The sequence below is a fragment of the Podarcis tiliguerta genome (assembly GCF_965153285.1).
Source record: "Podarcis tiliguerta genome assembly, chromosome: 6".
NCBI classification, from domain to species: Eukaryota; Metazoa; Chordata; class Lepidosauria; order Squamata; family Lacertidae; genus Podarcis; species Podarcis tiliguerta.
In genome coordinates, this window is record NC_139539.1 from 49,990,641 (window position 1) to 50,002,914 (window position 12,274).

The following is a 12,274-nucleotide window of genomic DNA, read 5'->3' on the forward strand; positions in this document are numbered from 1 at the left end:
TGTTTCTTGCTCGGAACTCCTAGAATGTTCAGCATTAACTCAATTTTGGTGCTGGGTCCAGCTGCTCCAAGGCCAGGCAGAGCAGAGCTGTGTACACAGTGCTTGAGGGCTACTGTGCTCTCAAGGTAAGTGATCTTGATAGGTACATTCTGACTGATGAGAGAGTTTGTCTCCCGAACTGTCACAGGGTTTATAGAGGTGCCACTCAACAATGGTGCTGGAATTGCTTGTCAGAGCAGCCGCCTACAAGAGCAATGGGGATCGGAGACAAAACAGTAACTTTGTTTTTTCTTGGCTTAATGGCTCCCGAGTCTGACCTGCATGCTCACTCTTGTTTGTCTGGACCTTTAGAAAGGCATCTTGGATTAAGACTGTCAGAAAATGGTGTTGCTTTAGCTTCAGTAGGGTTAGTTATATCACCAAAAGTAAATTGTATTCAGCCAAAAGCTAGCAGATCGGAAGGATGAGTTGGAAAAATTATTTTCTCTAAGGAATGCCAAATTGGGAATTAAGAAGCCTTACGACACAATTTTAATAATTTTAAACTTTAGTGATGAGGCAATACACTTGCCTCATCCGAAAGCAAAAATATGCTTTATCCCTTTAAAACTTTTCTTCTTCTTCTTCTTCTTCTTCTTCTTCTTCTTCTTCTTCTTCTTCTTCTTCTTCTTCTTCTTCGAGTCTATTTAAGCTGCTGCATAAATACTAGTTAATAACACCATAGCATGCTTTGTGTTCTTTTAACCACCCCAGATGAGAAGACATCAAAATGGGCCTAAATACACAGCATTTTATTCTGATTAGTCATATTTGGAAGAATGTGGTGATGCCCAATGGCTTTAACAGAGATTTAGCAAATTCTTGGAGGATAGCCCTGTAAGCTGCTTACTAAACATGATTACTAAATGGAACCTCCCTCTTCAAAGGTGGTCTCCTGGGTACCCATTGCTGGGGCTAGCAGCACAGGAGGTTGCATGAATTGAAAGTACTGAATGATAAGAAAGGGGGAACTTAATCTGGAACAAAGTTAATCATGACCTCTACTGCCCTCTGGGGGCTGGGTTTGGCCAAGATTCTGCCTTGGAATCTGATTTGTATCCCATTCAACAGCCCTGGAATATGTGAAATGTAAGACAGCACATCTAAGCACTAGTCTGCCCAATCTAAAGTTTAAGAATTTCTAGAACAGCAGGCATAGGTTCCAAGTAGGCTTCAGACCCAGCACATATCTTTTTGAAAACAAAACAATGTTCTTTCCCAAGCAGAGCCCAACCATCCTCTCTGAACCAGTGCAAATAATAATAATAATAATAATAATAATAATAATAATGCACCTCCTCTTTCTCGCACCTGAAGTCCTGACTTGAAAATTCATTGCTTTCTGGCTGCTACAAGGGAAATGTTGCCAGTGGTGTTCAGGATTGCTTATGGCTGACCAGAAAACTGAGGAAGCAGTGAGCTAGCCTAGACGAGTGAGGCTTGGGGATTTCATTGATGCAGGCATGCACAATCCCACATCCTGCAGCTTTCTCTACATAAATGGTTACTTTCTAAGTGAGAAGGTGGTAGGACTGAAATAAGCTTTGAAGTGTCTGAGAGCAAAGGTTTTCTGTTTTATTTTACAGTTAGAATTTGAAGCAAGGACTGCCCTTTTGTTGATAACATTAAGAATTGACAGGGAGGCAGCAGGAGAGAGAGGCTCATGCAGTATGAGTCCATTACCAGAAAGGCCCCGATTGCCTACCAATTAATAGATCTTAATGGCTGATTTACGAGCAGGACCCAGGCAGATTCATATGGGTACAGACTTTTCCTCAAATAGCCTACAAATTAAGAAAGGGATATGCATTCATAAACATGGAGGACGAATTGGTTTGAACCCTAAAAGCTAGTATGATTATGTCAGGTAAGAGGTCTGGTCTCCCTGAAATGCATTGCCCCAAGCAAGCAACCACCTGGGTATATTAGAACCATTAGCCTTATGGGCAGGGAAGTCATGGAATTGCCTTCAAGCATTTTTGTTGGAATTCTTCTCTGTCTTGGACTTCCTGTCCTTTTCCCCACTCAGGGTGGAATTGTGCTTGTGCCAAAGACTAGTAGTGTGGTTGGGTTTTTTTAGATCTTTACACTTTATTTGCACGTGTGCATGCACATATGTGCACACATAGCAGCTATGATCCTATTGGGTTGTCCTGCTTTTATAAACCCCATTTAATTCATTTATAAAGGTTCTTGTCCAGAAATCTGGTTTGAATGAGCCTGGGATGAATAATTAATGTAAATCGGTTTAGACCTCCAATATTTAAACAGCTGCTGGCGTGTTTTCACTGGCTCTGTACAGTGAAAAAATGTGAGTGAGTTGGGACACAAAAGTGTAACAAAAGCCTTGACCCTGCTGGAATCGTCCCTATATCCATCCTTATGCTGGGCACAGGGTCCCTTTTTATAGGTAGTGTCAGCCATGTAGGAGTCACTCTTGAGATTCTGGAGATACTATAATGTTACCCAGTGGCAACTCAAGAATTAAAAAATAAATAAATCTCCCTCAGTTACTGCATCATAGAGCAGAGACCCATGACTTTCTGAAGCTGGCAGGTAGATTGCTTATGCATCAAGTCTTCCTGTAGATGCATGAACTTGTTTTGTTCCACACAATGAGAACTCCAGACCACTTCTGCCACCCATAACACTTCTGTTGTGCTCTCCTGATGAAGCATAAGAAGCTTTACAGACTTAATTTTCCTTCTCTGGCAAAGTCAGTTGCCTGGAGGACAGAAAGGTAGGATGCTAAGTGTTGACTACAGTAAGTAAATTTCATGTGCATACATGCACAGCATTCCAAAATATGAAAGAAAAAAGATAGGTGACTAGAACTTTTATGCATAATGAGTAATGCAACATTTTCTTAATTTACATTTTCTGGTTGCAGAATTTATTATTGTATTTAACGAAATGTATATACCACTTGCTAGGTTTCTTGTAAAGAGCTTAGACGTTTTGCTGCAATCAAGTGGTATGTATGTTTTGTTAAATAAAGTAGTGACAACATTCCCCTAGTGTTCTGCAGTATCACCAAATCTTGCAAGTGATTCTGTAAGTCAGTATGAGATTTTTCTTTCCTTCCTTTTCTCTTCTCTCTCCGCCCCCGCCCTGTGGCTATGGCCATTTCTGGCCAGCCACCCATTTCAATTTTTAAGCCTCTTAAATACAGTACTATGGGCTAACTTGTTGGGTACTAACTTGTTAACTAACTTGTTGGGCAGGTTGGCATAGCTTGGGGAAAACAGCCTGGCAGACCAAGATTGGGCCAGGATTTGACAATATTTACTGGGTTCTAACAAGAATTTCAGAAAATAAAGTTTCAACAGAGAGAAATCTGATCAAAATTCTACTTACGACTCTTCCTCCTATCAGGAACCCATGTTAGCCTTGCCCACTTACTGTCTCATTAGGACTTAATTTCAGGCCTGGTTGAAATGAAACTATGATCATACTTTAGGTTCCTTCAAGGTGCAGTCCTAGTATTCCATATAACAATTTGGACTCCGGTGGCATCATAGGCTTCTCTCTTCTACTTTGCAGTCTTTGAACTGAGCTTCCTGAGCACATATAGAAAAATGCAACTGTGAAAAGGAGATTCTTGTCTCTGACTTTGTATGGTAAACTTTTGTTGCTTGTACTGTGTTCTGGTAGCTTAATTTGACATATAGGACAAGAAATTGGATTTCCTAAAAGCTGCTTCTTTCTCCCCATTTTTGTATCAATTCTGTTACTGAAGTGAAGCAGAGATGAAATTCATTTCTATTCAAGATTTCCTCCAGCCTCAAATCTTGTTCTACATCTTTAATATAGATGGCATTCAGATCACAGCCCAGGTCAAGCCATAACTTCTGCTTTGTATTTGAGAGATGGTGGGAAAGAAAGAAGCTTGTGTGTTTAGAGGCTGGGCTTTTTAGAAATTACAAGCTAAATTATACCTGATACTGGCATACTGCAGGTCAGTATCTGTGTGACCTCATTGTCTCTACCCGTGTGAAATAGCACTCATGCTCTTTGGGCAACTATGGAAAAGTACCACAGTCTTTAGCAACTCTGTCCTGTTTTAAATCTAAATAAACTGAAAAGTTGGTACTTGCTAGACAAACCATTGCTGAGGAGGCTTCAAAATCCTGGGCAATTTGGGGTACTTCCAGATGTGGGTGTTACAACATAAATAAGTTACAAAAATCCAGTTTTTCTATGTGTGGGTTTTAGCAGATAAGATTCCACAAATTCCATTTTTTTTAGTCATGAATATTCATTGCTATTCCGTTTTCTACACCGGTGGGTAGAACTTGATGGAAAGTATCTGGGCTGTTTTTCTGTCCCTTATGTCAGTCATTCCCCATCCTTCCCCCCCCCCCCCCCTCCACTACTGTTCTGGGGATTTTTTCAGGTATTTCAGTTCCTGTGCATGCACATCTTTAAAGAAAAGCAAAAACCCAGGAAGTCTGCAGAAGCAAACATTAGCAACCTTAGTTATCATTTTTCACAGTGGACAAAATGGAGGTGTGCAAAGGCTAGCCAGGATTTCTCTATAAACTGCATTGCCAAATTGTGTGTTGTCTTGAAAACATGGCATCCAACTACCATTGCAAAATGGCAGAAAATATCTGAGCTAACTTCTTTTGAAAGTAGTATTCCTGAGAAAAAGTGAGAGAGGTTGCTGATTTTTTTCTTTCCAAACATGTCCCCTTCCTGGAAAGTTGCTCTGGAAGCTCAGGGGACCATTTGAAACAACATGGGAGATGGCACTGAAAGGTGAAGGGAAAATCTGCAAAATATGCCGCGACCCTCTTCCTCCTAGAGGAGGAATGGAGCCCTTCCATTTTCAGAGGTTGAAATAGAAACTTACTCATAGAAAAATAAGTTCCACACTACAGCCCAAAGTGGGTAAACAAAACAATTTTGCTTTTAAATCCTTCATTTGAGCTGTATAACACTGAATTATCTGAGTGCAGAATCTGGGATTCTAGCACAGAATTTTCGACTGCCCATAAGAGAGTTGTACAGGCAAGTACAATATTAGACTTAGGGGCTGGTGCAACTGAAAGGAATGAAAGGTTGATGGAGGGATTTTGCATTTGTGCATAAAGTCTAGATGCCAGATTTATGACTAGGATTGGATGCCTCTGGTAATTTGAGATGAGGATATTCCTTATAACATCACTCGATTTTTGCTTCTGTCCATTCAATACTAAATATACTCCTTTCTTTGAAACACCTCCAATAAACAACACCTTTGTCGCCTTGGCTCTCTGCTCATTAAAATCTTTGTGATGTGATCTAACCCAGTGCATGGGCACGGGGTGGGTGGGGGTGGGATGGCAAGCAATTCAGTTTTATGAAATTGTAAAGATCATGAAGGAAGTGATGATAGTGTTTGGAACCAGTTTCCTTCCTGCACACAAAAGTATTCTGCTTTACATATCAGTTTATGTGTGGTCCATCAAGCCTGCATTGAACCCTTATTTCTCACTTCCCCAATTATGCATTTGGAGTCTATAGAATTTTTCTGTGGTATACAAGCCTGGAGTGTGTTTTTCATCTTCCATATTAATTGGATGTTTCTACGCATTTACCACCTCCTGCTTGCAACAAACCTAATAAATCACAGACTTGCTAGTTTTTGGCTTGAGTACACTTTTTCTGTTGCTGAGCAGTTCTGGTTCCCAATCCAGTTTATCTCTGACAGACTGTGTCATGACTCACAATTCTCTTTGCTCCCCCAGCGCGCTCTGTCTCTCTATATAGAGAAAGAGATTTATAGATCAAGATATATCGTGACCTCTCTTCATACTTATGAAATTTTACAATGTTACCATTGTATTACATACAGTTGAGACAGGGAGATAGCCTGGATCAAACCGTAGCTAAAATGAGCCTGGAGGAAAGTGACTGCTGGAAACCTATGCAGCTAAAAGACTGCTTTCTCTCTCCCATGCCATCTTTCCCCTCCCCTAGATTTGCCCAGGCCACATTTTGTTCCTCTGTGCCCTGTGGTGACACATTGCACATCTTTTCTTTTCCTTCAGGGTCCGGGTTTGTCATGTGCAGCGGCAAGGAGAATCCAGACAGTGATGCTGACCTTGATGTGGATGGAGATGACACACTGGAATATGGAAAGCCACAGTATCATTTTCTAGAGGTGCTGAACTCCCACCAAGAGACTGTGGCTCTGCTGTGCCACTAAAACTCTTGCTGCTCTTGCCTAATTCATACGTTTTCATTCAGTTAGGAGAGGATTCCACAAGTTCCCTGTTCACTGAAATTGCTCTGTTAGCAACTTTATCTAGTCATGAGCTGGGTAGTAATTTCACCAGTTCCAGCATCTGATTCCTCGCTGAGGAGAGATGATTTCCTCCTCTGCTGTTTTAAGATGAGCATGTTCTTATTATCAAACAGCTGTTATTGTGTTTACACGTTCCTTGTGGTGAAAGGAACCTTGTGGTCTTTGAAATGCATTCTTTAGTACTTCAGAATTTCTGGTGCCATTCTAATTGGTGCACTATATTGAATTTGTATGGTGTGTGTGTGTGTGTATAGAAACTAGCCTAGTGTGGAAAGGTACATTCACATTCATTGATCTGCCCATTTTGCATCTGCCCCTGCTCACCATTGCTGTGTGGGCCCCAGAAAAAGTTACCCAGAAGGAAATGTGGCCCTTGGACTACAAACAGTTCCTACCCATCCCTCAAAGGAATTCTTGGCTGCTCTGCCTTGATGGCTTGGGATAAGTAGTGAAAGCTTCTTATTCATCAGGCTGTGCTCTCCTTAACCCTCCATGCTTAGATACACAGAGGCAGATATCATTCCATGCACTGGGGAAGAACCAGGTGAAGCCAAGGAGAGAGAGGCGCTTCGAGGTGCAGTCTTAAAGTAAGTGTGGACTTTTAAAAGTACTGTCTGGGAGTGGAGCAGGACATGCTTCATGGTGCTGGGTGGGCGGTGAGGATGTTTCTCAAAGCAGATATATCAGTGTGAGATGCAAGGCAGGAAGAACTTCAGAAGCAGCTACTCGCAAAGAAATGGTTACCCATCTATAACACAGCAGTAAAGTCCCACCCTACTCCTTGGCCACATTTATGCCAAAGGTAGTATTTCTTGTTCTTTGAGAAATTAAATCCTGACTCTAGACATAGCACCTCATACATGGGGCATTGTTCACTGGAAAAAACTCTCAGCTCGCCCATTAGAAATATTAAAATCAGGTAGATTTATATAATACTGATGAGCTTATTTATTTACAGTTGAGAAATAAAGGCTTTGTACAATTTAGAATTTTTGATAAGACCCACATTATGAATTTTTGACAACAGGGCAGGGTGCAAAAGTTTTTCATTGTGTGGATAAGGAAAGGAGAAGGGGTGGAAACCCTGTTAAGCATGCTTGTGCCCCATTTGAAATAAGTAAGACAAGTGCATACAGATCATAGAATTGTAGAGTTTGAAGGGACTACAAGGACCATCTAGTCCAAACCCCTGCAATGCAGGAATGTCAAACCCATATACTGAGTCAATCATTGGTCCATCTAGCTCGGTATTATTCACATCAGCCTTTGCAGATGTTTTCTACAACTTCCATCAGGTGCAGTCAACGCATCCATGCTGACTGAAACTGATGGGAGTTGTAGTCCAAAACAAACGGGGGGGGGGGGGACCAGGTTGGTGAAGGTCAGTCTACATTAAATATTTGAGGCTGTCTGTGGTTTCATATAGGGGTCTTACCAGCAAATGTCAGGGACCTTTTACATGTAAATAATGTGTTCTGTCACTGAACTATGACCCTTCCCCTTCAGTGGATTAATTTTGATTTTTTTAAAAACTACTAGCACTCCTTGACCAGATCTCATTAAACGATAGGGAAGCCTTTTTCCACTGGTTAAGGTGGTACTCAAGAGTAGTTTTTTCAAGTGACTCTGGCAATTACAAATCACAGTGACTGAACCACTGGCAAAAGCAGCTAAATCCCCCAGATCATTCTGGATTCTGGTAGGATCCATAAGTGTCTAGGAGTTGACCACTTTAATGGATCTCAAGGTCCTTGCAGTGTTGATTATGTATTCTGGGCTGCTGTCTGCTAGACTTCTCCACAGGCCTTGTGTGGAAGATTCTGGAAAGCATTTCAGGCAAATAACTGAATGGGTGTTAACAGAGAGCTAAGAAATGGATTGGTTTTTCAAGCCCTCTGCCCTGTGTGGAAACAGCACTTACATTGCTCCAGTCTCTTAGGCTGAGTGAGCCTTGGAGGTCAAGGTTGAAGAGATTGATAGAGCAGTGAAATGAAGTTTTCCTACTGCTTAGCTTGTTACAAGCAGTGGCCTGAAATCAGATTTCACTTCATAGAAACACATATATGCCTCATACTATTGCTGCCTCCAGTAATTTGAATTGACAGTGACTAATATTTGATGTTGAAAGGAAGGCAGAAATGCCAGGGTGCTAGTGGGGACTTCTGATGGTTAACCTGCCCTATCCCTATAGCCCATAGTAGGTGGTAGCAATAATTTAAGCAATGTAATAATAATTTATTATTTATACCCCACCCATCTGGCTGGGTTTTCCCCGCCACTCTGGACGGCTTCCAACAAAATATTAAAAATACAGTAAAGTAACAGTAATTTAAAATTACGAAAACAGTGAGAGTATCTCTAGGTATGCTTAAATTTAGCCATTTAAAGTCTGCTTGAATGCTTCTGAAAAAAATGCTATTTCAAGTATCAGTGAGTCTTGTTGGGAAAGAATTTCCACAGTTTGTAGGGAGTTATGGAGATCATTTCTGCATGCTATTCAAAGCTTAGCATGTGGCTGACACAAGTAAAGGGAGGTCTTGGTGCACTCTTGGTAAATCTTAAGAAAGTGACAGAACAGAAGATGAAAGGTGGGCTCTAAGTTCTGTAAATGCTTAAATCACTCAAGAACTAGGATCTTGAATTGCATGCAGAAGATGACAAGGAGTCAGTAAAGATGTAGCATTGGTGTAATCCACTTTTAACCCACCATTGCAGTACCTGCATTCTGCACTGACTAGAACATGTCTTATCTCCCTTCCAGTGGATACATAGTTATGGCTAGGCCTGGAAGGCCTCTGTTCAAGTTCATCTTCTGCTAGGGATTCATTGCATGGGCGGACAGATTTTTTTCTCAGTTTCGCATATGTAAAATGAAAATAATAGTGTCCTGCTTTAACACAGTTGTGAGAGTAAACACAAATTGATTGTAAGGCAATTGACAAACTTTAAATACTATGTACATAATCATTCCTAATAATGGTGAGAAGAAATGCATGCTGTGGGATTTTTCCTGGGACAAATTTTCACTGCTGTCTCTTTTTCCAGTGGTGGCACGCCTAGCACCCGAATAACACCAGAATTTTCTAAGTGGGCAAGTGACGGTGAGTGTAAGATATATATGTGGCAATCTGTTGTGTTGGCTTGCATAGTGACAATTGGTATTTTATGGTGCAGTTTTATTATTCTGGTGTGTGCCCAACACCAGAGATCTGAAGTAGTGTAATAGAGTGGTTACCAGCTTTTGAGTTTTGATAGGAGAATCCATGCAGCAGTTTAATTTGTGCTCCTGGAGATGGAGACAGGTTATTGCCTCCATTTTCAAATAGAAAAAAATGACCTGGGTCTGATGCAATTTCAGTGCCTTTTGAGATATCTTTTTAATTTTCGATGTGTTTTGGTTTTTCACCCTTTTAATGCAATACTTTTATCTGGCTTCTGTTCATATTCTGCATTTTAGATACCGTACTTTTCTCTCTATAACACGCAGATTTTTTCTCCTAAAAAGTAAGGGGAAATGTCTGTGCGTGTTACTGAGCAAATGTGTGGTCCCTGGAGCCGACCCTCCCGAGCGCAGGGGCAAAAATCAGGCAAAAATCCAATCCCGCGCGTCAGGGAGAAGGGAGCTCCGTGAGAGAGGAAGCTGTTGCTTTCCTGCATTCTGCCTCAGGGTCTTACTGCCCACCCTCTTCTGTTTCGGTTGCTGTTTGCTCAAACGGAACAAAGATCAGGCAAATCCTCTCCCCTCCGGGCAACCCCTCCCCCTCCAGGTAAGCAGAGGGGAAAGGAAAGGATCACGTCCTTCCTTCTAATTCCTCTCTGTGCTCCGGTGCTGCTGTGTCCAGGGAAGCATTTTAGGGACTCGCAGGCAGCCGGAAAACATGCAGGTGGGGGAGAGAGAGAGGGGGGGGGCTGGCTTGGGTGGGTGTGGGGGGGGAAATTTTTGCCTTCCTTTCCTCCCTCCCGTTAAAGCCCTGCTGCTTCTCTGCACACCCCTCTCGTGCTCCTTGTCCCTTCTGTGTTTTTCCTTCCCTCCCCACTTAAAACGTGGTTACAAAGCACGGATCCACATGGATCCTCAGGATCTTTGCATTGGGTCACCCCAAATTCACCATCAGATCACATAGCATGTCCATGGCTACAGCCTGCACCAAAAAAATCACGCACCCACTGTTGCCTGGGGCCACAATGGTGCAAAAATGTGGTTACAAAGCACAGATCCACAGGGATTCTCAGGATTTTTGCATTGGGCTACCCCAAACTCACCATCAGATCACATGTCTGTGGCCACAGCATGAGGCACAAAAATGATACATCCACTGTTTCATTCAGAATCCCCCCCCCCTTGTTTTCCTCCTCTAAAAACGATGTGCGTGTTATGATCAGGTGCATGTTATAGAGCGAAAAATACGGTACATGATCTTTATATGAATTGTTTTATTTTCTTTCTGGTAACTGCGTAGAAGCAGTGGACTGAAGAACAGGATAAAACTTTTCATAAGAAATGTAAAATATTTATTTTAAGGTATAAACAGGGTAGCGTTCATGAAGTCCCACCATTTTTATTCTCTCAACCCTGTGAGATAGTTCGGTTTTTGAGAGAAATTGCACTTCTAGGAGCTTGATGACTAGGGTGTCCATAGTCCAAATCCCACTCTCTCTCTGATATTGCCTCTCGGTTGCTATAACTATTGACAAGTGACATTTACATACAGGTTAGAAAAAAGATGGGGTGCTAATAGAAAGTATGGCTGGAAGTTCCCAGGCAGGATGTATTGATGGGGGGGGGGAATTCTGCATTTGGAATAGAGGGATATTTTAAATAAGTTTGGCGATCATTATCTTCTGGGGGTTTTTTCTGTGTGATTCCACATTCTTGTTTGTGATTTCACACCATTTTCTTTATCCATGGTATTAAAGAATAAAATATTATCACTATGGAAATTAGCTCAGGAATTGGGACAATACTGTGCATGTAGAGTTCTATTCCAGTTAAACTCCTGAGAAGTTCCAATGCTAGCTGTCCTGCAATGATTTTGATTTATTATATTTCTGTGCTGCTTTTCATTCAAATGAATCCCAAAGCAGCTTACAAACAATAAATAACAGCAACATAGTAGAACATAATGGAACATCACAAATACAGCATAAATCATATAGAATAATTAACAAATAATCAATGAAGCAATTATAATAAAAAATAAGCTAAACATCACAGTTAAAGCAAAAGTCATAGTATATGATTAAAAATTAATACAGAATTTATAATCTGTAAAACAATAACATTAACAAAATAGCAACCCCCAAAAATAAACTAGGCACTGTTAAGTTTATACACACACTCTCCACAACCCCATGACTTTCACGCTATTCAGCACATTAAAATACACCTACACATCATGCCCCTGGCAGCAACTCCTTTCTGAAGGTTCCTCGGGATGGAAGTGAGGCAGCAGCTGCACCTGTAGAGCAAAACCAGCTGCCCCCTGATGGCAAACAGTCTCTCTCTTCTCGCAATTCTTCCTCTGGAAACAGTGCTCCTCCCCTCATGATTTCAAAAGGCTTGTGAGAAAATTCTCAGCCTCTTCTGACCACAGAAATGGCGTTACTTTGATTCCTATGTGTGGGTAAACCTGTCTGGCTTGTAAACACATGTTTCTTCCAAAAAAAACCCTTGAATAGAAAACCTCTAGAATCCTGACTGCAATTCACAGCATTGACAAAGAACAAATTGCACATACAAGCCATTTACCAAATCGATTTCATGAGAATTGCTCAAGGAAGTTGAAGTGGATCCTTTGTGTCTAACTGGTTTGAAAACTGCTCGTAATTCCGAGTGCTTCGGTTTTGGGTGAACAGTTGCCAATGTAAAGCAGGAAATTGATGGATTGCTGCAATTTGTCATAATTTGGCATCCCAGCCTCATTATTTGCTTTGAGTAATCCA

General features: G+C 41.3%; 1 protein-coding gene across 14 annotated transcripts in view; it reads left to right on the forward strand.

The window, feature by feature from the left end:
- The window catches only part of RNF220 (ring finger protein 220), a 314,664-nt gene that overhangs the window by 265,994 nt on the left and 36,396 nt on the right, over positions 1 to 12,274 (forward strand). For all 14 annotated transcript variants that reach the window (XM_083446089.1, XM_083446091.1, XM_083446087.1 and 11 more), the window contains 3 exons: positions 6,075 to 6,171; positions 6,832 to 6,918; positions 9,377 to 9,432. In XM_083446089.1, the coding sequence (XP_083302215.1) occupies positions 6,075 to 6,171; positions 6,832 to 6,918; positions 9,377 to 9,432 (240 nt within the window). The remainder of the gene's footprint in view (positions 1 to 6,074; positions 6,172 to 6,831; positions 6,919 to 9,376; positions 9,433 to 12,274) is intronic.